We start from the raw sequence: 24,569 nt of genomic DNA, 5'->3' as shown, positions 1-24,569 counted from the left end.
TTGTTAACTCAGTGTATAACCAAACATCTAGATTTTTGCTAATCTCATAATAGCATCTCACTTGTTTTAGTTGGCATGTCATTTATGAGTGACGGTGAGATACTTTTCATATATGTTTACAAACTTTCTTTCCTTAGCTCTAAACTGTTTGTCTTTCTCCTGTTTTTTATTAGATTGTTGGTCATTTTCTTATTAGTTTGTAGGAATTTTATATATATTAAGAATATTAGCCCTTTGGCTGTTCATACTGGTTATAATTTTTTTCACAGTTTGTAGTTTGTCTTTTGCTTTGTTTCTATATTTTTCACCATAGAGGACTGAAAAAATTCTAAGGGTCAGATATAGCTCTGTTTCCTTTTAATGACTTTTTGATTTTATGATTAGAAAGACCTTCCCTAGTCTAACATTTATAGTTTTAGAATTCTCTCTATATTTCTTATTTCATTTTTTAAAAAAATGTTTAAATCTTCAATCCATCTGGAATTTATTTTGCAGTAAGGAATGAGGTAAGACTGCAACCGAATTTTTTTCCTAGAGGACTACTTAGTTGTCCTGGGTAACATTTACTGAACAATCCATCTTTTATACATTGGTTTATAATGCTGCTGCATGACAAGCTATATTCATGTATATATTTGGGATTATTTCTAGACTTTTTTTTTTTTTAAAGAATTCAAATGGGGAAGACCAAGTTACTTTCTTTTTATTCTTTAATTTGTTGTTTGTTTTCTTATAGCTGCGTTGGGTCTTCGTTGCTGCACGCAGGCTTTTTCTAGTTGTGGCGAGTGGGGGCTACTCTTCGTTTTGGCGTGTGGGCTTCTCATTGCGGTGGCTTGTTGCAGAGCACGGGCTTCAGTAGTTGTGGTACTTGGGCCCTAGAGCGCGAGGGCTTCAGTAGTTGCGGCGCGTGGGCTCAGTAGTTGTGGCATGGGCTTAGTTGCTCTGTGGCATGTGGGATCTTCCCGGACCAGGGATCGAACCCATGTTCCCTGCATTGGCAGGTGGATTCTTAACCACTGCGCCACCAGGGAAACCCCTATTTCTAGACTTTCTGTCTCTTTATATCTAACATGTCTCTACATGTGCTTATGTCAACTTTTTTTTTTTTAATTTATTTTTTGGCCGCGTTGGGTCTTCGTTGCTGCACATGGGCTTTCTCTAGTTGTGGTGAGCAGGGGCTACTCTTCGTTGCAGCACGTGGGCTTCTCATTGTGGTAGCTTCTCTTGTTGCGGAGCACGGGCTCTAGGGCACACGGGCTTCAGTAGTTGTGGCACACAGGCTCAGTAGTTGTGGCTCATGGGCTCTAGAGCACAGGTTCAATAGTTGTGGTGCACGGGCTTAGTTGCTCTGCGGCATGTGGGATCTTCCCGGACCAGGGATTGAACCCATGTCCCCTGCATTGGCAGGAGGATTCTTAACCACTGCGCCACCAGGGAAGTCCCTCAAATTGTTTTAATGTGACTTTATATTGTGTTTTAATCTCTGATATAACATTATTACTTATCCTTTTTTAAGATTTTCTTAAGTATACTTGCACGTTTATTTTTCCATATGAACTTTAGAATCGACTTGACTAGGAAAAAAATTCTGTTGGGATTTTCATTGATGTTGAACTAATATTATAAATTAATTTTGGGGTTATGACGTGTAACATTGGTACTACCCATCCAAGAACTGGTTGTAGTTCTACTTATTCAAGCCTTAATACCCCTTAGTAGACTTTAAAATTTTTTTCCATGTCAATCTTGCACATTTCTTAGGTATATTCCTAGGTGTTTAATACTTTTTGTTCTTGTTGTTTTTGTTGTCATAAACAGGATATTTCTTCTGTTTGATTGTCTAATTTGTTCTCATTGATATATAGAAAAGATAATTTAGTTATTTATTTATCTGTCTATTTATTTATTTATTTTTGGCTGCGTTGGGTCTTTGTTGCTGCGCATGGGCTTTCTCTAGTGGCGGCGAGCAGGGGCTACTCTGTGTTGCGGTGTGCAGGCTTCTCATTGCAGTGACTTCTCTTGTTGTGGAGCATGGGCTCTAGGTGCGCAGGTTTCAGTAGTTGTGACACTCGGGCTCAGTAGTTGTGGCTCACGGGCTCTAGAGCGCAGGCTCAGTAGTTGTGGTGCATGGGCATAGTTGCTCCGCGGCATGTGGGATCTTCCTGGAGCGGGGTTCGAACCCGTGTCGCCTACATTGGCAGGTGGATTCTTAACCACTGCACCACCAGGGACGTCCCGATAATTTTTTTTTTTTCAGTTTATTTTCCATTATATTGAAAACAAAGTACCGTTGTAGCATCTCTTGTCATCATCAGTGGAAACAAGCCCTTTGATGTACTCTTGCAGGGAGTATACATGACTAATATCCCTTTTGAGGCAGTTTATCTCCTCTTTTGCTCCTTCAGGATCTGGGCTTTAGGGGTTCTGTGGGGCTGATGTTTGTGTAATGGCCTTGATATTTCCTGTGTCCTTGGGCCTCTGATCAGTCTCCTTCAGGCATTGATAATTTGATTTCGTGGCTGTAGGTAGGAGGCCTCAGTTCCTTGCCACATGGATCTCTCCTTAGGGCTGCTTGAGTGTCCTCATGACATGGCAGCTGGCTTACCCCAGGATGAATGATCTGGTACAAGGTGGCCATCCCTGGTTTCACATCAACATGATCTCAGGCACAAACCTCCTTGTTTTTCCGTTTTGTCTTTAAGTTACTTGTTGAAACAACTGGCCCGCAGTCCCAAGGACTGTGGCAGCTTCGGCTGGTGGGGCCCCTCCAGAGCCGGCAGCCTCAGTGAGTCTGCCCTCCCCTCGGGCTCTGGGGCAGTTCAGTTGATAATGACTTTTTTTAAATAGAGATTTTTGTATAACAACTTTGTTTTCTCCCACTTGATTAATTTCTCTTATTCCTTTTAATGGTTATAGTTGATTTTCTTGAGTTTTCTGGGGGAGTCATATCACCTGCAAATAATGGTAATTTTGTCTTCTCCTTTACAATTTTATTCCTTTTGTTTAATTGGCTAATTCCATCAAAGCAGTGTCAAAAATAGGGGTATAATCAACATCTTTGTCATATTCCTCACTTTAATGAGAATGTTTTTAGAATTTTAACATTGAATATGATACTGACCTTTCTTTTTTAAAAAATTAATTAATTAATTTATTTATTTTATTTTTGGCTGCGTTGGGTCTTCATTGCTGCATGCAGGCTTTCTCTAGTTGTGGCGAGCAGTGGCTACTCTTCTTTGCAGTGTGCAGGCTTCTCATTGTGGTGGCTCCTCTTGTTGTGGAGCATGGGCTCTAGGCGCATGGGCTTCAGTAGTTGTGGCACGTGGGTTAAGTAGTTGTGGTTTGTGGGCTCTAGAGTGCAGGCTCAGTAGTTGTGGCGCATGGGCTTAGTTGCTCCGTGGCATGTGGGATCTTCCCGGGCCAGGGCTTGAACCCTTGAACCCTTGAACCTTTGAACCCTTGTCCCCTGCATTAGCAGGCGGATTCTTAACCACTGTGCCACCAGGGAAGTCCGATACTGACATTTCGATTGGAATGGGGAGAAATGTGTTTTGAAGGTTAAAGTGTTCATCTGTTTTTATTTTCTTGGTCAGTATTGCTAAAGGTTTGTCAATTTTGTTGATTTTTTTCAAAGAACTTTTGGTTTTATTGATTTTACTCTATTGGTTTTCTATTTTTTCTTTCTATTATTTATGCTCTAATTTTTATTATTTTCTTCCTCTGTTTGCTTTGAGTTTTCTTCTTTCTCTAGTTTCTTAAGGTGGAAGGATAAGTTATTTGAAATTTTTCCTTTTTTAAATATAAGCATTTACCCAATGAATTAAATTTCCCTTCAAGTACTTCTTTAGCTGTATCATTTAACTTTTGGTATATCATGTTTTTTTAGTCATTTTGTCTACTTTTATTCCATTAAGAGTTTTTTTTTTTTTAATGGATATTGAATTTTATCAAGTGTTTTTAGCATCAGTGGAGGTGATCATATGATTTTTATTGTTTGATTTATTAATAATGGCAGATTACATTAATAGTTTTCTAATACTGGCCCATCCTTGTATTCTTGACATGAATGAATTCCACTTGGTTGTGTTGTATTCTTTTGATGTTCTGATGGTGTTTTTTAAGCTTTTTAAAAAATGAAATGTAATTGACATATAATATTATATTGAGGTATACATGATGATTTCAATATCTGTATATATTGTGAAATGATCATCACAGTAAGTCTACTATAGTTAACATCCATTACCATAGTTACAAAAATATTTTTCTTGTACTGAGAACTTTAAAAATTTATTCTCATAGCAACTTTCAGGTATACAGTATGGTATTGTCACCATTCTGTACATTACATCCTCATGACTTATTTATTTTATAACTGGAGGTTTGTATCTTTTGACCTTTTTTTATCCATTTCATTTGCCCCCCTACCCCTGTCTTTGGCAACCACCAGTCTGTTCTCTGTACCTATTGAGTTGGGTTTTTTGTTGGGAGGGAGGTAATTTTTTTTAGGTCACACATATAAGTAAAATTATATGGTGTTTGTCTTTCTCTGTCTGACTTATTTCACTTAGCATAATGTCCTCAAGGCCTATCCATGTTGTCAAAAATGGCAAGATTTCCTTCTTTTTTATGGCTGAATAATATTCCATATATATATATACACACACCACATTTTCTTCATTCATTTGTCAGTGGATGCATAGGTTGTTTCCATGTCTTGGCTACTGTAAATAATACTGCAACAAACATGGGGCTGCATGTATCTTTTGGAGATAGTTCATTTCCTTTCGATAAACACCCAGAGTTAGAATTGCTGGATTATGTGGTACTTCTGTTTTTAATTTTTTGAGGAACCTCCATACTGTTTTGCATACTGGCTGCACCGATTTACATTTCCAGCAACAGTTCACAGGGTTCTCTTTTCTCCACATGCTCTCCAACACTTGTTATTTCTTGGCTTTTTGATAATAGCCATTCTAACAGGTGTGAGGTTATATCTCACTGTGCCATTTGTCTGATGACTAGTGATGTTGAGCACCTTTTCATGTACCTGTTAGCCATTTGTGTCTTCTTTGGGAAAATGTCTATTCAGCGTCTCTGTCCATTTTTTAATCAGGTTGTCTTTTTGTTGTTGAGTTCTATGAGTTTCTTACATACTTTGGGTATTAATTTCTTATCAGATATATGATTTGCAAACATTTTCTCTCATTCTGTAGGCTGCCTTTTCATTTTGTTGATTGTTTCTTTTACGGTGCAGAAGCTTTTTAGTTTGATATAGTCCCACTTGTTGATTGTTGCTTCTGTTGCCTTTGCTTTTGGTGTCATCTCCAAAAAATCATTGCCAAGACCAGTGTCAAGGAGATTTTTCCCTATGTTTTCTTCTAGGAATTTTATGGTTTCAAGTCTTACATGTATGGCTTTAATCCATTTTGAGTTAATTTTTATGAGTGGTGTAAGACAGGAAGCCCATTTTATTCTTTTGCATGTGAAAACCATTTCCCAACACCATTTATCGAAGAGACTGTCTTTTCCTCATTGAGTATTCTTGGTTACCTTGTCAAATATCAGTTGACCATATATGCATGTATTTATTTCTGGGCTCAATTCTGTTCCATTGCTCTAATGTGTCTGTTTTTATGTTGGTCCCATCGTGTTTTGATTACTGTAGCTTTGTAATATAGTTTATAATCAGGGAGCATGATGCCTCCAGCTTTGTTCTTTTTTCTCAAGATTACTTTGGCTATTCAGGTTTTCTTGTAGTTTCATAACAGTTTTAGTATTGCTTGTTCTATTTCTGTGAAAAATGCCATTGAAATTTTAATAGAGATTGCATTGAATCTGTAGATTGCTTTGGGTATTATGGACATTTTAACAATACTCTTCCAATCCATGAGTACAAAACATCTTTCCAAACATTCCTAAAGTTCATACAAATGAGTGATATTTTCTGCAAGTTCTTTCTCTCGCTCTCACTCTGTCTCTCACAATAGTGTCAGAGTCCTTACTGGTCTTTCTGGCCCAAGAGCTCTAGAAATATTTTTCACAAGTATCTTCTTCTGCATACCTAAATTGAAATTACACTGTAGTGCAAACATGGCGGGGGCAAATATTTCACCCTCCTTGTCAAAATATGTTATGAAATTGGAGGCTTTAACTTTGTAAGAAATAATCAGAATGTATATTTGTTAAATAATAACAAAAAATTTCATTTTGTATATTGTTGAATCTTTTTGAGTACCTACCATAATCTGCCTTTTTACGAATGTATTCACTGTTATAGATGTTCATTTTTACTTAATGGAACTGTAATTAATCTCTTTTTTTTATTGTACAGAAATTTACAGCAACAATGTCAACACCAGATAAGAAGGCCTCACAGAAGATTGGTTTTCGATTACGTAACTTACTCAAGCTTCCCAAAGCACATAAGTGGTGCATATATGAGTGGTTCTACTCAAATATAGATAAGTATGTATCGTGGCTCATATCACAAGTATCACTTGAACCAAAAGTTTAAGATTTTGAAATGTTAAAAGCCTCAACCTTTTCTAGAGGTCTATTTTGATTCTATTTTTTTCCTGAATTTCTTTTTCTATTCCTCATTCTAGTTTGATCCATTTCCGTTTTTCATAGTTTTCTTCCCTCCTCCCCCTTTTGGGGAAGATGTTGTTATATGTTTTTCTGAAAAATCAAATGAAAGTATAATCTCCATATTATAATTTACAAAGACTATGGAGTGGAGATACCCTAAAAACAAAGCACCATTATTTGCAGTGAATGGGACTTGTTTTATAAATCTTGAGATTTTAAATGCTAGTATAATAGAGAAACAGTTATTAATGGTAAAAGTGATTCAGGAAGATTTTTAGGAGTCTTTCTATTTGGGGGATGATATTCATGCATTTTAGTTATACGTAAATGTTTAAGTAGAACATAGTAAGAGATTTGGGTGAAATCCAATTATTCAACAACAGAATTTATTGAGGAAAAATTCTGATTTCTCATCCACCACAATCTAATCTTATCTAATCCATGCCAGTCAGTGGTGCTTGCTTTGCTGACTGCTTATCTTTATTTCCTTTCTCTGCTTTCACCAGTTGCCTACTCTGAACCTTGTGAATCTCATGAACATTCATATTTAAGCCCAAGACATTCATATGTCATTGCTGAGACTGGTTCCTGGTTTCCCAAACTCATGAATAAAATTGTTTTATTTTTGTCCACAAATTTTTTCGTAGGCTTAAGAGAGCTCTCAGGGTGTCCTAGTATGATCCGAGTTCTCAATTTCCCTAGAACTAATCTAACCCTCTGGAGTCCCCCAGTTTTCTAAAACTGATTTACCCTCAAAGAGAACTCCCTGGTGATGGTATTACTTTTGGGACAAAGATACTTTGTAGCTACATTGTTTATCCTCACCAGATATAATGGTAATGCCAAGATAGCCTCTGGAAGGATAGACTCCTATAGGAAATTTTTAATAAAAATCAGTGTCTTTTGGAATCTCAAGCACAGACAGTGTTTCTTGAGTAACTTTTACACATTATTTGTTTCGTAAATGCAAAGGATTTAGTTTAATTTTAACACTTGGAATTTGTGTCTGTTTTGGGTAGAAGTGAAGGTTTGGCATCTTGTGATTAATATGTTGAAAATTGGAATGCGTATTTTGAATTTTATGGCTCTTAAGTAACACCTTGTATATTAACCATTAAAATACCATTTCTGTTTTACAGACCACTTTTTGAAGGCGACAATGACTTCTGTGTGTGTCTAAAGGAATCTTTTCCTAATTTGAAAACAAGAAAGTTAACAAGAGTAGAATGGGGAAAAATCAGGCGGCTTATGGGGAAACCACGGAGGTAAAAATAATGTTTTTATTTAAAATAAAATTAATAAATTAGTTGGTAGTATCATTACCATATTGACTTTTTCATCTTCAAAAGGACTAGTACCAAAACACAACTTTCCAGAATAGTTATATGTTAAATATATCCTACTGACCAACATTAATGTAGGTGCTTTTTATACTTAGGCATCTTATAATTAAATGCACAATTTCATTTTTGTTCAGGTCACAGGCTTTGAACATAATTTTGTTATATTATCTATGCTCCACTATGTTCCAAAAAATATTTAAGAATGCACTAAAAGTCATTTAATGAAGCTATAAGGTTATGCATACATTGTTATTACCTTTTGTAAAACTCTTTTTATCACCTCAAGAGCCTTTCCACAAATGCATGTTTTACTTTATATAAAAACAAATCAAGTGAATATATCCAATATGTTACTTCCTGAGAATTACTTTTTGTGTTAAACTGCTTTTCCTTTTCTAGTGTTATCTTGCTTTCTTAACACATCAGAAAACCTTATATTACTTTTGAGTGAAATTTTGCAATATACTAGATCATTAGTCTCATGTCTGTCAGCCTAGTAAAAGCATGTGTAAGACTTTTTCAGTTTAAATGGTGGGGAAATTCAGAGAAGACTTGGAATTATAAAGTGACTTGGACAAGTAGGTATGGAATTTAGTTTTCATGATTTCTGTAGATGGTAATGAAATTCAAGGAGAACTTTTCATTGAACTGGTAATATTTTATTTTATCCCTTGTATTGAAAGATGACATTGCTGCTGATGTTTTAAATATTTCCCTCATTTATAAGAACAAATCAAAATGTGATGTTAGTGTGTTTCATATAGGTAATTTATGGTCTTTGGTAATTACTTTAGGCCATTTGGGTGCTTTTTGCTGTGACTTTACATGTTTGAGTAAATTAAGCCACACTGTTTCTAATTATTGTCAGAATGAGAGTCCCTCTTTATTTTATTGTTTAGTTATAATTCTGTAGTTTGTTTGTCATTCATAATATTTCTCTTATTAATTTATCCTCTCTTATGTTACCATAACATTGTTGAATTTTATAGTCCTTTACTTCATCAAGGTAAATTAATAGTTGAAATGAAGTCTTTATTTTCAACAAAAGTTTATAGTTTTTCTTTTCTCTGAGGAGGTTGAGGTACACTACAAATTATTGATGCAATATACTTTTCCAAATATCCTAAAAAAAAGTAAAATAAAATACCAAGAAGGAGCTTAACAGGAAATGTGCAGGATACAAATGAGGAAATGGGAAGACATAGATGATCTTGGATTAGGATACTCAGCATTCTAAAATCAGTCCCAATAAAAATATCAGGAGGCCCCCCCTTTTTTTTATTTTAAACTAGATCAACTAATTCTAAAATTCGCATATAAGAGGAGAAATCAAACAGGAAGATCCAGGAAAATTCTGAAGAAGCAAAGTAATAAAGGGAGACTATGTAGTATCATACATACATATGTAGTACGTATTATCACCTATTAAAATAGATATAATGTGATCATAATCAAAATGGTGTTGTAGTGGTACATGCATAGAAAGATGAATTGAAAAGGAGAGAAAGCCCATGAAACTAACACAACATTGTAAATCAACTATACTCCAATAAAATTAAAACTAAAAAAAAAAGAGAGAAAGTCCAGATAGAATCAAAGATGTCTACAGGAATTTAATACATGATAACAGTGGTTGCATCTCAAGCACATAGGGGAGAGAGGGGTTAAGTTACTTATTTAATGGATACTGAGACCACTCTGAAGCAATCTAAGAAAACACAAGTTGGTTTCATACCTCATACCTTAGACCAGGAAAGATTTGAAAAGGATCAGAGATTCACATTTTTAAAATGAAACAGTAAAACCACTAGGGGAACCTGTAGGAGAGTTTTGCTTAATCTTGAATTGGAGAAGATCTTTCTAACAGGCCCCAAAGCTAGGAACCATAAAAGAAAATATCAATAAATTTGACTTCATAAAAATAAAAACATTTTGCATTGCCCCTTACAAAAAATCCATAAACAAAGTCAAAAGACAATAACAGAAATATTTATAATTCTTATCACAGAGAAAGGACTAATTTCCAAATATATGAAGAACTATGTATGAATCAATAAAAAAAAGTCAAATAACCTATAATAAAAGTGTCTGTTTATATGACAGTACATGAGAAAGGAAAAAGAAATGGCTCTTCTGAACAGATGAAAACAGTTCAGTCTTACTCATAGTGAGAAATACAAAATAAAATATACAATCAGAATACTGTTTTTTAACTATCAGATCAATGGAGTTCATAAAGTTTTAATATGTTGGGTTGGCAATGGTGTGGTGAAAAAGTTACTATTGGTGGTGAGAGATTAAATTTATATAACATCTGTGGAGGGCAATTTGGTAATATCTGTCAAATTTACAAATTTCCATACCCTGTAACCTAGTACTTCTGCGAATTTACATCACAGAAATACTTGTACATGGGTAAAATGACATGTACAGTATTATTTGTAGAAGCAAAAGATTGGCAAAAACCTAAGTGTCCATAAATAGAGGAATGATTAATTAAAGTATGGTACCTCAAAATAGTAGAAAACTCTGAAATCATTTAACTTAAAATCAGAGGAAGTTGGACTTCCCTGGAGGTCCAGGGGTTAAGACCCTGTGCTTCCACTGCAGCGGTCACGGGTTCAATCCCCAGTCGGGGAACCAGGATCCCTCATGCTGTGTGGTGTGGCCAAAAATAACCACCAAAAAACAGAGGAAGTTTCTAATGTACTGATATAGAAGTTATTGCTGAGATACTTTAAGAAAGCAAAATACACAACAGAGCATATTGTAGCTATTTGGGGAAAATAAGAAGGGAACATAAGCATTTTTTGCCTGTGTATTCCTAAAGTATCAATGAAGGACATGTAGAAAACTCACAGTCATTATCCGATGGAAGACAGGAAACCGAGGGACAGAGGTATTAGAGTTTCCAGTGCCTTTTGAACCTTTTAAATTAGAAGCCTATGAATGTATTAACTATGCAAAAATACTATTTAAATAAAATTTGATTGCTGAAAGTGTATATTATATCCAGAATGTATGAAGAACTCTGAGAATACGGTATTAAGAATCAAACGGGAATTCCCTGGTGGTCCAGTGATTAGGGCTCCATGCTTCCACTGCAGGGGGCACGGGTTTGATCCCTGGTTGGGGAACTAGAATCTTCATGCTGCACTGCACAGCTGAAAAAAAGAAAAAGAAACAGCCCATTTAACAAATTGGCAAAAGATTCGAACAGATGATTCACCAATGATGTAAGAATATCAAATAAACCAATGAGAGGATATTCAACATAATTAGTCATTAGAAAAACGCAAATTAAAACCACAGATTTTCTAGTTGAAAATTTATTAGACTAAGCATACCACATGTTGGTGAGGCTGTGGGGAAACTTGAACTCTTATACACCGCTGATGGGAATATAAAATTGTATAACTACTTTGAAAAAACTGTTTGGCAGTTCCTTTCTTTCTTTTTTAAAAATCGTTTTAGGTTTACAACAAAATTGAGAGGAAGATACAGAGATTTCCGGCTTACTGCCTCCCCACATACATAGCCTCGCCCGCTATCAGTGTCCTCTAGCAGAGTCGTACATCTGTGACAGCTGATGAGCCTGCACCAACACGTCATAACCACCCAAAGTCCATAGTTTACATTAAGGTTCACTCTTGGTATTGTACCTTCTGTGGGTTTTGACAAATGTTTAGTGACATATCTACCATTATTATATTTTACAGAGTAGTTTCACTGCCCTAAAAATCCTCTGTGTTCTAGCAATTCACCCCTCTCCCCATCCCCACAACTGCTGGCAACCACTGCTATTTTTATTGTCTTCATAGCTTTGCATTTTCCAGAATGTCATATGTTGGGATCACACTGAATAATACTCCATTCTCTGGATGTACCAGTTTGTTTATTCATTTACCTACTGAAGAACGTCTTAGTTGATTCCAAGTTTTAGCAATTATGAATAAAGATTCTGTAAACATCTATGCAGATTTTTGTGTGGACATAAGTTTTCAACTCATTTGAGTAAAAACCAAGGAGCACGATTGTTGGATTTTATGGTAAGAGTATATTTAGTTTTGTAAGAAACTACCAAACTGTCTTCCATTTTGCATTCCCACTAGAAATGAATGAATTCCTGTTGTTCCACATCCTCACCAGCATTTGAAGTTGTCCGTGTTCCAGATTTTAGCAATTTAATAAGTGTGTAGTGATATCTCGTTTAATTTGCATTTCCCTGGTGGCATACAGTGTGGAGCATCTTGTCATATGCTTATTTGCTAATTGTATATCTTCTTTGGTGATATTTGGATTCTTTGATTTCTTAAAGCGTTAAACACACAGTGACCGTATGACCCAGCCCTTCCACTACTTTAATCAAGAGAAATGAAAGCATATGTTTGTACAGAAGCCCACACACAGATGATCATATCAACTTTGTCGTAATAGCCAAAACCTGGAAATAACCCATAAGTCCACTAACAGGTGAATGGATAAACAAATGGTGATATATCCATAGAATAAGATGTGTCACAATAAAAAGTAATGAACCACTGATACATACACCAGTATGGACAAATCTTAGAATAATTATGCTGAATGAAAGAAGCCTGAAGAAAGAGTATATACTAGATGATTCCATTTATATAAAACTTTAGAAGATAGAAACTTTAATACAGAAAGCAACTTAGTGATTGCTTGAGAAGTAGGAGTATAGAAATGGGAGGAAGCAAAGGAGGGATAGTAAAGTGGCACAAGGAAACTTTGGGGGGCTGATTGATGTTCATTATCTTGACTGTAGTGATATGGATGTATATTTCGTGGCCTGAAAGCTTTGTTCAAATACCTTTGGTTCATCCTAGAATTTGAAAATAGAAATAAGACAGGCCCTAAAGATAAGAGTATATTCAGTATTCATACTTCAAGGCAGGAAATATGATTAAAAGTTTACACGGTGGAAAGTCTCATCTTTAATTCCTGTACAGATAGGCTCACTGGGTCACAGGGAAAATATCATGTTCTTTTGAATAGAGTATTGAAACTGAACGTTGTTCTTAAGAGGAGACCTGGGATCCAGGTGCAGTTTTGTCAAAGGATGGTGAACAAATCCTCCTGCTTTGTAGGAAGGAATAATCTAGACTTATGTATCTTTCAGTCTTGCAAGGTTCTGTTCTTAAAAAGACAAAGGTAATTTACTTTGAAGAGAAAATTATTATTGCTAAGAACCCATTTTTAAATATAGTACTTAAAAGAATGAGAAGAATAAAGGGAGTAGTGAGATGAATGGTCTGACTTGAAGTTTTTATATAGGACAGTTATCAGTTTATATGATTTTTATAATTTATTCTAGATGTTCTTCTGCATTTTTTGAGGAAGAGAGATCAGCATTAAAACAGAAACGGCAGAAAATAAGGCTCTTACAACAAAGGAAAGTTGCGGATGTTTCACAGTTCAAAGATCTCCCAGACGAAATTCCTTTGCCCCTGGTTATTGGAACCAAAGTTACAGGTAGGTGAAGATAAACTTATTACTATTTTGACTTGCAGTTTTTCACCAAGATAACGTTTATTAGACAAATGGCTTTTATATTTAGAAAGCTTAAACTATAATTCTGTAGCAATATTCTGTAGAGGTTACTGTTTCTTCATCTGTGAAGTCTGTTTTTTAAAGAAATTGGATAAAAGTGTACCTTTTCAAAGCAATGTCTGCCACAACATAAACTAAAGCAAACTGCCACAAAGATGAAATTTAAAATAAGTATAATGTTTAAATTTTAAACATTTTGAATTCTATTTTTGCTTCCACATCATTGATTTTCTTTTCTAACCATTTTTACCTGGTTAGTTCACAAACACCATTGTTCTTGTGATCTTTGGGTTTAGAAGTACTCCATTTCTAATGACTGAATAAAACTAAATTATTCAGTAGGTAGTTTGCTCGAAATTTTGTAAAGATGTAAATTCTGTCAATTTGTAGGTGGTGATTCTATGTGTTCACTTCAAGTTACAACACTGAGGGAAATTACCACGAAAACCTCAAGTTTAAGTTAATCCTTAATAATTTGGTGATCTAAAATTACAATTTATGTAATACAAGAAATAACAAGGTGTTAAGTGGGTAGGTAGGGTAGTAATAGTACTGGAAGTGTTTGAAAAATGGTTGGATTAATCACAGAATATTTTCTGGAGGAAAGGGAACCTTGAATTACATATTTATATTACTATTTTCTGGATATAAAAGTGGTACATGTTTCCATTATATTGTAAAAATGGGTAATGAAAGGAAAGGTAGATAATAAGGAAGAGACTGTATCATGCATATAAAATGCAGTTGGAAAAGAGAAGAATGCATTTAGTCATAACCTACCATGTATAGAAGTTATAGATGATATATATGGTCTCTCTCTTAACAAAATTAGTCTGGGAGTGGGGGTGGAGATAGAGTGAGGGAGAGAGAGCATTCCTGAAAAAATATATTAGTTCTAAAAACCCCATATAAATAAGTACAAAGTCTACAATATAACTACGAATCAGAGAAATGCTGGCGTGAATAGAGTGACACATAGACCCAATTAGGAAATCCTTAAAAGTTAAGGGCTCCAGCATTTAAGGATTGGCAGTATTATTTGATAAGACTGAAAATTTTACAGTGTCAGTAAGTAGGTACTCATGTCACAATGCAGAATCGGTGGGACTGGATGTGTCAAGATATGAGAAAAGTTTGTAGGTAGGAATCAACTACTAGAGCTTTTGAAAGTTTCTGTTTGGTTTAGAGGAGGTGTCAGCATACAATAAAAAATTATGAAACCTATGAAGAAACAAAAACGGGTTCTGAAGTAAAGACCAAAAGCAGTCAATAGAAAATAGATGCTGGGATGACTCAGATACTGGAATTAGTTTTAAAATATCTGTTATAAAACATGTTCAAGAACTTAAATGTAAATATGGTCATAATTAATGGGGATAGCACAGTAGATAAATGGAAATTACTTAGATAAAACAAATTTAAAATTGAAAAGTATAGTGTCTGAAAAGAAAAATCTGAATGGGCTTAAAAGCATATTGGAAACAGCAAAACCAAGGGTAAGTGAACTTCAGAATAAATCAATATAAATGATCCATTGTGAAAACATAGAGGAAAAAATGGAAAAAACATTAATAGAGCCTCAGAGACCTGTGGGACAATATTATGCAAATAACATACATGTAATTAGTGTCCTTAAAAGGAGAAGAAAGGCACAATGACATGTGGGGAAAAAAAAGACAAAAGATTTGATTTTTTTTTTCTTTCAGTTTTTTTGAGATATAGTTGACATACACACTGTAAAGTGTAGTTCATAATGATTTCACTTACATCCATTACATTTCCCGACCTTGGAGAAGTGGCCTTTTGTAGGAGACCTACTGTGCTTCCCAGCAGCACACTCCCCTCTGGTCACCAGAGCTCTGTGCTCTAGGGGTGCCCCCCGTGTGGGCTGCCTGGGTCCTTCTGTTGTGGTGGCCTGACTGCTTGTGGGCAGTCTGGTAGGTGTGGCTGGCCCTCCTTCAGGTTGCTTGCTAGGCCCTGCCTCGTGGAAGTCCTCTGTCTGTGGGGGGGGGCACAAGGTGGCTGGCTGCAGGCGTGAGTGGGGGTTCCTGGGACTAGTGCTGGCCCACTGGTGGGCGGAGCTGGGCTCCCAGATCTAGTGCTGGTGGGTGGGCCAGTTCCTGGCATGGCTGTCTGTAGGGGCCCGGGATATCCCAAACCTGGTTATCAGCCCGCTGGTTAGTGGAGCTGGGTCCTGAGGCTGCTGGCTGAGGGGCCCAATATGTCTGGTGGCCTGCTGTCATCCTGCTGGTTGGCAGGCCAGAGCCCCCGGTATTCCCTGGGCTAGTGTCCCATCACTGGTGGACAGGGGAAGTTCCTGGGGCGGCTAGCTGAGGGGCCCAAGGTGTCCCAGAGCTGGCATTAGCCTGCTGGTGGGCGGGACTAGGGCTCAGTGGGTCTTGGAGCTAGTGCTGGCCTGCTGGTCTGTGGGCTGCATCCAGACACAGCAGGCTATAGGGCTGTGGTGGTCCTGGGGCTGCTGTCCACCCAGTGGTGGGTGGGACAGGGCACAGGGGATGAGATCCCTGCGCTGGTGCCGGCCCCCTTGTAGGCAGAGCTGGGTCCTGGGTTCTCTAGCCGCAGGGCCTGGTGTCCGCCCACTGGTGGGCAGGGCTGAGGCCCAGGGGGTCCCCAGGCTGGTACCCACCCACTGGTGGGTGAGCCCGGGCCCTGGGGCTAGTGCCGGCTCACTGGTGGGTGGAGCCAGTCCCAAAGTCTCTGGCTGCAGGGCCCTTGAACTCCCTGAGTTAGTGCGTTGGTCTCTGGTGTGCAGGGCCAGGACCCAGTGGCGGGTGAGGCTGATCCTGGGGCTAATGCTGGCTCACTTGTGAGCAAAGCCAGGTCCCAGGGTCTCTGGTGCAGGGCCCTGGGGACCTGGGACTAGTGAGGCTCGTTGGTGTCAGTGGCCGGTCCTGGGCCCTCTGGTGGATAAGTCCAGGTCCTGAAACGGCTGTGGGCTCAGGGGCTCCCAGCCAGCCAGCTGGTGGGTGGGGCTGTGTCCCCGCCCAGCCAGCTGCTTGGCCTGAGGTGTCCCATTACTGGTGCAGACAGGCTGGTGGGCGGGGCCGGGTCCCAGCCCTAATAAGCTAGAGGGAGGATTAAAAAATGGCGCTTGCCAGCACCAGTGTCCTCATGGTTGAACAAGCTCCCAGAAATGGCTGCCACAAGTGTCTCTTTCCGCCCGGTAAACTCCACGTGGCTCCTGCCTCTCAGGGAGGCTCTCCAAGATCAGCAGGTGGGTCTAACCGAGGCTCCTTTTGAATTACTGCTTCTGCTCTGCGTCCCAGAATTTGTAAGATTTTGTGTGCACCCTTTAAGAATGGAGTCTATTTCCCATAGCCCTCTGGCTCTCCCGAATGTAAGCCCTGCTGGCCTTCAAAGGCAGGTGTTCTGGTGTTTGTCGTCCTAGTGCAGGACTTCCAGTTTGGAGAGCCCCACGTGGGGTTCAGATCCCTTGCTCCTTGGGGAGAACCTCTACAATTGTTATTATCCTCCCCTTTGTGGAGGTATTGTTCTTGACTATACTGTGTCTCTGCCCCTCCTACCTGTCTGGTCGTGGTTCCTTTGTATCTTTAGTTGTAGAAGATCATTTTTGCTTATCTTCTGGTCTTTCTCATCAATAGTTGCTCTGTAAATAGTTGTAATTTTGGTGTGCCGATGGGAAGAGGTGAGCTCAAGGACTTCCTACTCCGCCATTTTGGCCACCTTCCCCAAACTCGATTTAAAAAAAAAAAAAGTACAGATCCACAGTACTCTAAACCCCAAGCCATATAACCCACGTGTAGACAAAACCCATAATTAGACACAATACAGAAAAAATACAGAGCAAATCTTGAAAGCATTCATTAGAAAAACAACATTATATGAGGAACAGTGATACAAATAGCAGCTGACTTCTTATGGGAAAAGAACACTAGATGTTATGTCAAATGAACTTTTTAGATTGAAAGGATATGATACCAGATGGAACCTTGACTACAGAGTAACAGCACCAGAAATGGTAAATATATGTGTAAAATGGAACTGTTGTGTTTCAAGTTTCTTAAATTTGTAGTGAGAGTATACAGTATTAACTGAAGTAGAGTGTAATAAGTAAAGAGTGAATATTATAATCCCTAGAATACTGAGGTTCAGAAACCTTAGTGTGTGTCAGATCACCTGGAGGGCTTTAAAAAGACAGATTACTGGCCCCCACTCCAGAGTTTCTGATTCAGAAGGTCAGGGGTAGGGCCTGAGAATTTGCATTTCAAGAAGTTTCCAAGTGGTGTTGGTGCTGCTGAAGTGGGGCCGTACTTTGAGAACTAGTAAAGGAATTACTTTTTAAAAATCTTTTATTGAGGTAACATTGGTTTATAACATTATAAGTTTCATGTGTACATTATATTTCATCTTCTCTTTACATTACAGCATGCTTACCACCAAAAGTTTAGTTTCTGTCTCTCACCATACAGTTGATCCCCTTTACCCATTTCACCCTCCCCTGTCCCACCCCTTCCCCTCTGGTAATCACTACTCTGTTTTATGGCTGAGTAGTATTCCATTTACGGTAATCACTACTCTTTTTTTACCGTGGAGTAGTATTCCAGTGCGTGTGTGTGTCTGTGTGTGTAGCATATCTTTATCCATTCATTCATTGATAGGCACTTAGGCTGTTTTCATATCTTGGCTATTCTAAATAATGCTGCTATGAACATAGGGGTGCATATATCTTTTTGAATTAGTGTTTTTGTATTCTTTGGATGAATACACAGAAGTGGGATCGGTAGATCATGTGGTAGTTCTAGTCTTAATTTGGGGGGGAATCTCCACACTGTTTCTCATAGTAGCTGCACCAATTTACATTCCCACCAACAGTGTATGAGGGTTTCCTTTTCTCCCGTCCTTGCCAACCCTTGTTATTTCTTGCCTTTTTGATAATAGCCATTCTAACAGATGTGAGGTGATATCTCACTGTGGTTTTTTTTTAATTGAAGTATAGTTGATTTACAATATTGTGTTAGTTTCAGGTGTATAGGAAAGTAATTTAATTATACATATATTTTTTTCAGGTTATTTTCCATTATAGGTTATTATAAGATATTGAATATAATTCCCTGTACTGTACAGTAAATCCTTGTTGCTTATCTATTTTATGTGTAGTTTTGTTAATTCCATACTCCTAATTTATACCCCCCACACCTCCCTTTCCCCTTTGGTAACTGTAAGTTTGTTTTCTATGTCTATGAGTCTGTTTCTGTATGGTATATAGATTCATTTGAATTACTTTTTAGATTCCACATATAAGTAATATCATATAATATTTATCTTTCTCTGTCTGACTTACTTCAGTTACTATGATATTCTCTATCCATGTTGTTGTAAATATTTTACTCTTTTTTATGGTTCAGTAATATTCCTGTGTGTGTGTGTGTGTGTGTGTGTGTGTGTGTGTGTTTTATACATATATATAAAATCTCACATCTTCTTAAAGTAATCATCTGTTGCTGGGCACTTGGGTTGTTTCCATGTCCTGGCTATTGTAAATAATGCTGTTATGAACATTGGAGTGCATGTATCTTTTCGAATTAGAGTTTTCATCTTTCCTGGATATATACCCAGGAGTGGGGTTGCTGGAACATATGATAACTCTATTTTTTGTTTTTAAAGGAACCTCTGGACTGTTTTCCATAGTGGCTACACCAATTTACATTCCCACCAATAGTGTATGAGGGTTCCCTTTTCTCCACACCCTCTCCAGCATTTTTTATTGTAGACTTTTGATGATGGCCATTCTGACCCGTGTGAGATGATACCTCATTATAGTTTTGATTTGCATTTCTCTAATAATTAACAGTATTGAGCATCTTTTCATGTGCCTGTTGGCCACCTGGATGTCTTCCTTGGAGAAATGTCTATTTAGATCACCTGCCTATTTTTTTTTAAATTTATTTATTTTTGGCTGCTTTGGGTCTTTGCTGCTGCACACGGACTTTCTCTAGTTGCGGCGAGTGGGGGTTACTCTTCATTGCGGTGCGCAGGCTTCTCATCGTGGTGCCTTCTCTTGTTGCGGAGCATGGGTTCTAGGCGTGCGGCCTTCAGTAGTTGTGGCACGCGGGCTCAGTAGTTGTGGCTCAAGGGCTCTAGAGCGCAGGCTTAGTAGTTGTGGCCCGCGGGCCCAGCTGCTCCATGGCATGTGGGATCCTCCTGGACCAGGGCTCGAACCTGTGTCCCCTGCATTGGCAGGAGGACTCTTAACCACTGCGCCAGGAAAGTCCCCTGCCTATTTTTTGATTGGGTTGTTTTGGGGTTTGTTTTGTTTTATTTTGATAGTGAGTCATTGTGGTTTTGATTTGCATTTCCCAGCAATTAGCGATGAATATATTTTCATGTGCCTGTTGGCCATCTATATGTCTTCTTTAGAAAATCACCTATTCAGCTCTGCTGCCCATTTTTTAATTGGGTTGTGTGTCTTTTTGTTGTTGAGTTGTATGAGTTCTTTATATATGTGGGATATTAGCCAATTAATGGATATATGATTTGCAAATATCTTCTCCCATTTGGTATGTTGTTTTTTCATTTTGCTGATGGTTTCCTTTGCTGTGCAGAAACTTTTTAGTTTTATATAATCCCATTTGTTCAATTTTGCTTTTGTTTCCCTTACCTGAGGAGACATATCCAGAAAGATATTGCTAAGATCATTGTTACAGAGCATACTGCATATGTTTATTTCTAGGAGTTTTATTGTTTGAGGTCTTGCTTTCAAGTCTTTAGTCCATTTTGAGTTGATTTTTGTATACGATGTGAGGTAGTGGTCTAGTTTCTTCTTTTGCATTTGGCTGTCCAGTTGAAGGAATTACTTTTAAAAAAGTGTTAAGAGGTATACCTAAAAAGCCAATAGAGGAATTAAATTTGACAAACTAACAAATACTCAATTAAGTGAAAAGATGACAGGAAAGAAAGAACAGAGGAGTAGAAAATAAATAGCAAGATGGTAGACTTATATCTAGCCCTTTTAAAATTACATTAAATGTCAGTGAACTAAACACTGCACTGTAGAGCTTATCAGACTGGATTTATTTATTTTTTTAAAAAAAAGGAAGTCAAACTCAACTACAGTTGACCATTGAACAACATGGGTTTGACGGGTTTGAATTGTGTGAGTCCATTTATATGTGGATTTTTTTTTCAATAAACACACTGGAAATTTTTTTGGAAATTTGTGACAACTTGAAAGAACTTGCAGATGAATTGCTTAGCCTTGAAATACTGAAAAAATTTTAAAAGTTAGATATGTCATGAATGCATAAGATATATGTAGACATAGTCTATTTTATCATTTACTACCATATTTTATGGTAGTAAAATTTATCAAACCTTACTTCCACAAACACAGTCCATACATTTGCCATTGAGAGAAATGCAAGCAAACATAAAGATGCCATATTGAATCATAGCTTTATAAAATTAACTGTAGTATACACTGTACTACTGTAAAAATTTTGTAGCAACCTCCCATCGCTGTTGCAGTGAGCTCAAGTGTTGTGAGTATCTGCTAAAAATGCTGTGTGACAGTAATCATTTCCATGTGATCAGTTCATCTCCAGTAAATTGCACATCATTGTAAAAAGTGATCTCTTGCAGTTCTCAAGTATTTTTCATTGTGTTTAGTGGAAGACCATAAACCATGGGGCCCATATGAAGTGCCATAGTGATGCTGGAATTGCTCCTGAGACGCAGAGAAAAGTCATGACATTACAAGGAAAAGTTGAATTGCTTGATATGTACTGTAGATTGAGGTCTTCAGATGTGATTGCCCACTATTTCAAGATAAATAAATGAATACAGTGTAAGGACCATTGTAAAGAAAAAAGAAAAGGAAATTGGTGAAGCTATAGCTGCAGCTATGCCAGCAGGCATGAATACCTAGCACTTTTTTGAAATATCTTTTTATCTCATAATGAAAATACAGCTTTTATGTGGGTGCAGGATTGATATAAGAAAGGCATACCTATGGACTCCAATATGATTTGAGAAAAAGCAAAGTCATTTATATGATGACAAAGCGAAAGGGAGTGAAGGACCTAAAGCTGGATAATTTAATGCCAGCAAAGGATGGTTTGATAATTTTAAAAAGAGGTTTGGCAGTCGGCTGGGCGCTGAGGGGTCCTGCAGACTGAAGACTTAAATCCAAGGTCATGGCAAAACATCTGAAGTTCATTGCCAGGACTGTGATGGTACAGGAAGGGAACGTGGAAGGTGCATACAGGACCCTAAACAGAATCCTTACCATGGATGGGCTCATTGAGGACATAAAGTGACGGCGATACTACGAGAAGCCTTGCCGCCGGCGACAGAGGGAAAGCTATGAAACCTGCCGGCGAATCTACAACATGGAAATGGCTCGCAAGATCAACTTCTTGATGCGAAAGAATCGGGCAGATCCATGGCAGGGCTACTGAGGCCTGTGGATAGGAGGCCCCATGTGAAAATCCTTATCCAACTGTCTCCACTTCTTTTCTTTCTCCCACCCCATTTTCTCTTACCTTTCTTACAATAAACTCAATCACATATATGCAAGAAGGCCTGCATATATAGAAGCAATCCCACTAGTCAGCAATGAACACTTTCTTGTATTACGTCAAAGAGAAACCGAGTCCAAAAGTAGTCTGGGAGTAGAATGGTGGTTGCCAAGGGCTGGTGTTGGGAGGAGGGGAATGGGAAATTATTGTTTAATGAGAGCAGAGTTTCAGTTTGGGAAGATGAAAAAGTTGTGGAGGCGGATAGTGGTGATACTTGAACAACAACGTGAATGTACTTAATGCCACTGAACTGTACACTTAAATGATTAAAATGATAAAAAAAAAAAAAGAGGTTTGGCTTAAAAAATGTCAGGATGACAGCAGAAGCAGCTTCTGCCAACCAAGAGGCAGCAGACAGCTTCCCAGATGCCATTAAGAAAGTCATGGAGGAGAAAGGATATCTACCTGAACAGGTTTTTAATGCAGACATAAGTGCCCTATTCTGGTAAAACAAAAAACAAAACAAAACAAAACAAAAAAGCGTTGTTAGTAAGGAAGAAAAGCAAGCACTAGGATTTAAAGCAGAAAGGGTGGACTTCCCTGGTGGAGCAGTGGTTAAGAACCTGCCTGCCAATGCAGGGCACACAGGTTTGATCCCTGGTCCGGGAAGATCCCACATGCCACGGAGCAGCTAAGCCCGTGTGCCACAACTACTGAGCCTGCGCGCTAGAGCCCACGAGCCACAACCGTGGAGCCCACGTGCTGCAACTCGTGAAGCCCGCACACCTAGAGCCCGTGCTCCACAACAAGAGAAGCCACCGCAGTGAGAAGCCCATGCACCGCAATGAAGAATGGCCCCCGCTTGCTGCAACTAGAGAAAGCCCTTGTGCAGCAACAAAGACCCAACGCAGCCAAAAATTTAAAAAATAAAAAAATAAAGCAGAAAGAGATAGGCTAACTACTGTTTTGCAAATGCAGTAAGGTTTATGATCAAGACTGCCCTTATGTATAAAGCTGCTAACCATAAACAACAAGGTCCTACTGTATAGCACAGGGAACTGTATTCAATATCCTGTGATAAACCATAATGGAAAAGAATATATATTAAAAAAAAAAAAGAATGTCTATGTGTGTATAACTGAGTCACTTTGCTGTACAGCAGAGATTGGCACAACATTGTAAATCAACTATACTTCAATAAAAAATTAAATTAAATTTAAAAAAAAAGCTGCTAACCTTGGACCCTTGAAGGGAAAAAATAAACACCAGCTGCCCGTCTTTTGGTTGTACAGCAAGAAGGCCTGGGCAACAAAAATTCTTTTTCTGGATCAGTTCCATTGATGGTTTGTCCCTGAAGTCCGGAAGTACCTTGGCAATAAGGAACTGCCTTTTAAAGTTCTTTTGATATTGGACAATGTCCCTGGCTACCCAGAACCCCATGAGTTTGACTCCAAAGGCATTGAAGTGGTCTACTTACCACCAGACAAAACATCTATAATTCAGCCTGTAGCCTTAAGTACCTTTAAAGCTCATTACACATGGTACTCTATGTAAAGGATTGTCAATGCTATGGAAGAGAACTCTAATAGAGAAAACATCATGAAAATCTGGAAGGATTCTATCACTGAAGATGTCACTGTTGTTATAGGAAAAGCCTGAAAGAGCCAGTCAAGGAAAGAGATTATAGAGATGGAGGGAAAAAAAAAAAGAGGTTGGGGGTGAAGGGCTTCAAGACACGGATATTTTCAAGAGCTAATGGACACCACACCAGAGGAATTAACAACACAACTTGATGGAGATGAGTGCTTCTGAATCAGTGCCAGCCAATAAAGAAGCAGACATAGAAGATGCAGTGTCAGAAAACAAATTGACATTAGACAGTCAGGGAGAAGACTTTCAATTTTCAAGACTGCTTTTGGTTTTTTTTATAGCATAGACCCTTCTATGATAGGGTCACTGAAACTAAAGCAAATAGTGAAAGAAGGATTGGTACCATATAGAAACATTTTTAGAGAAATGAAAAAGCAAAAAGTCAAGTAGAAATTATGATGTATTTCCATAAATTCACAGTAAGTGTGCCTGTCTTCCCTCCCCTTCCACCTCCTCCACCTCTGCCACCCCTGAGACAGCAAGAGCAACTTCTCTTCCTTCTTCTCCTCAGCCTACTCAACATGAAGATAGTGAGGATGAAGACCTTTATGATGATTCATTTCCACTTAGTGATAGTAAATAATCATCATTCCATACAGTTAATAAACTTATCTATTGTGTAGGTGTGTGAGTGTCTTCATGTGAAAATCTAATCACTGCACGGCAAGAACTGTATGAGATGTATTTGTGTCGTCGTCATCATGACCTCAGTATTCATCATGTGGAATATTGTGTGCAGGACTTATATTGAATCAGTCTCCCAAGGCAATAGAAACAAAAGCAAAAATAAGCAAATGGGACCTCATCAAACTTACAAGCTTTTATACAGCAAAGGAAACCATAAACAAAACAAAAAGACAACCTACAGAATGGGAGAAAATATTTGCAAATGATGCGACCTACAAGGGCTTAA

General features: G+C 38.0%; 1 protein-coding gene and 1 pseudogene across 2 annotated transcripts in view; both read left to right on the top strand.

Annotated features, from left to right (window-relative positions):
- The window catches only part of LIN9 (lin-9 DREAM MuvB core complex component), a 112,212-nt gene that overhangs the window by 14,083 nt on the left and 73,560 nt on the right, over positions 1-24,569 (top strand). For both annotated transcript variants that reach the window (XM_057533356.1, XM_057533366.1), the window contains 3 exons: positions 6,335-6,468; positions 7,731-7,856; positions 13,273-13,430. In XM_057533356.1, the coding sequence (XP_057389339.1) occupies positions 6,335-6,468; positions 7,731-7,856; positions 13,273-13,430 (418 nt within the window). The remainder of the gene's footprint in view (positions 1-6,334; positions 6,469-7,730; positions 7,857-13,272; positions 13,431-24,569) is intronic.
- LOC103000769 (28S ribosomal protein S21, mitochondrial-like) lies at positions 21,636-22,315 on the top strand (annotated as a pseudogene).

Source organism: Balaenoptera acutorostrata, chromosome 1 (assembly GCF_949987535.1).
Source record: "Balaenoptera acutorostrata chromosome 1, mBalAcu1.1, whole genome shotgun sequence".
In the NCBI taxonomy this organism is placed as follows: Eukaryota; Metazoa; Chordata; class Mammalia; order Artiodactyla; family Balaenopteridae; genus Balaenoptera; species Balaenoptera acutorostrata.
This window is presented reverse-complemented; position numbering and strand designations above follow the sequence as displayed.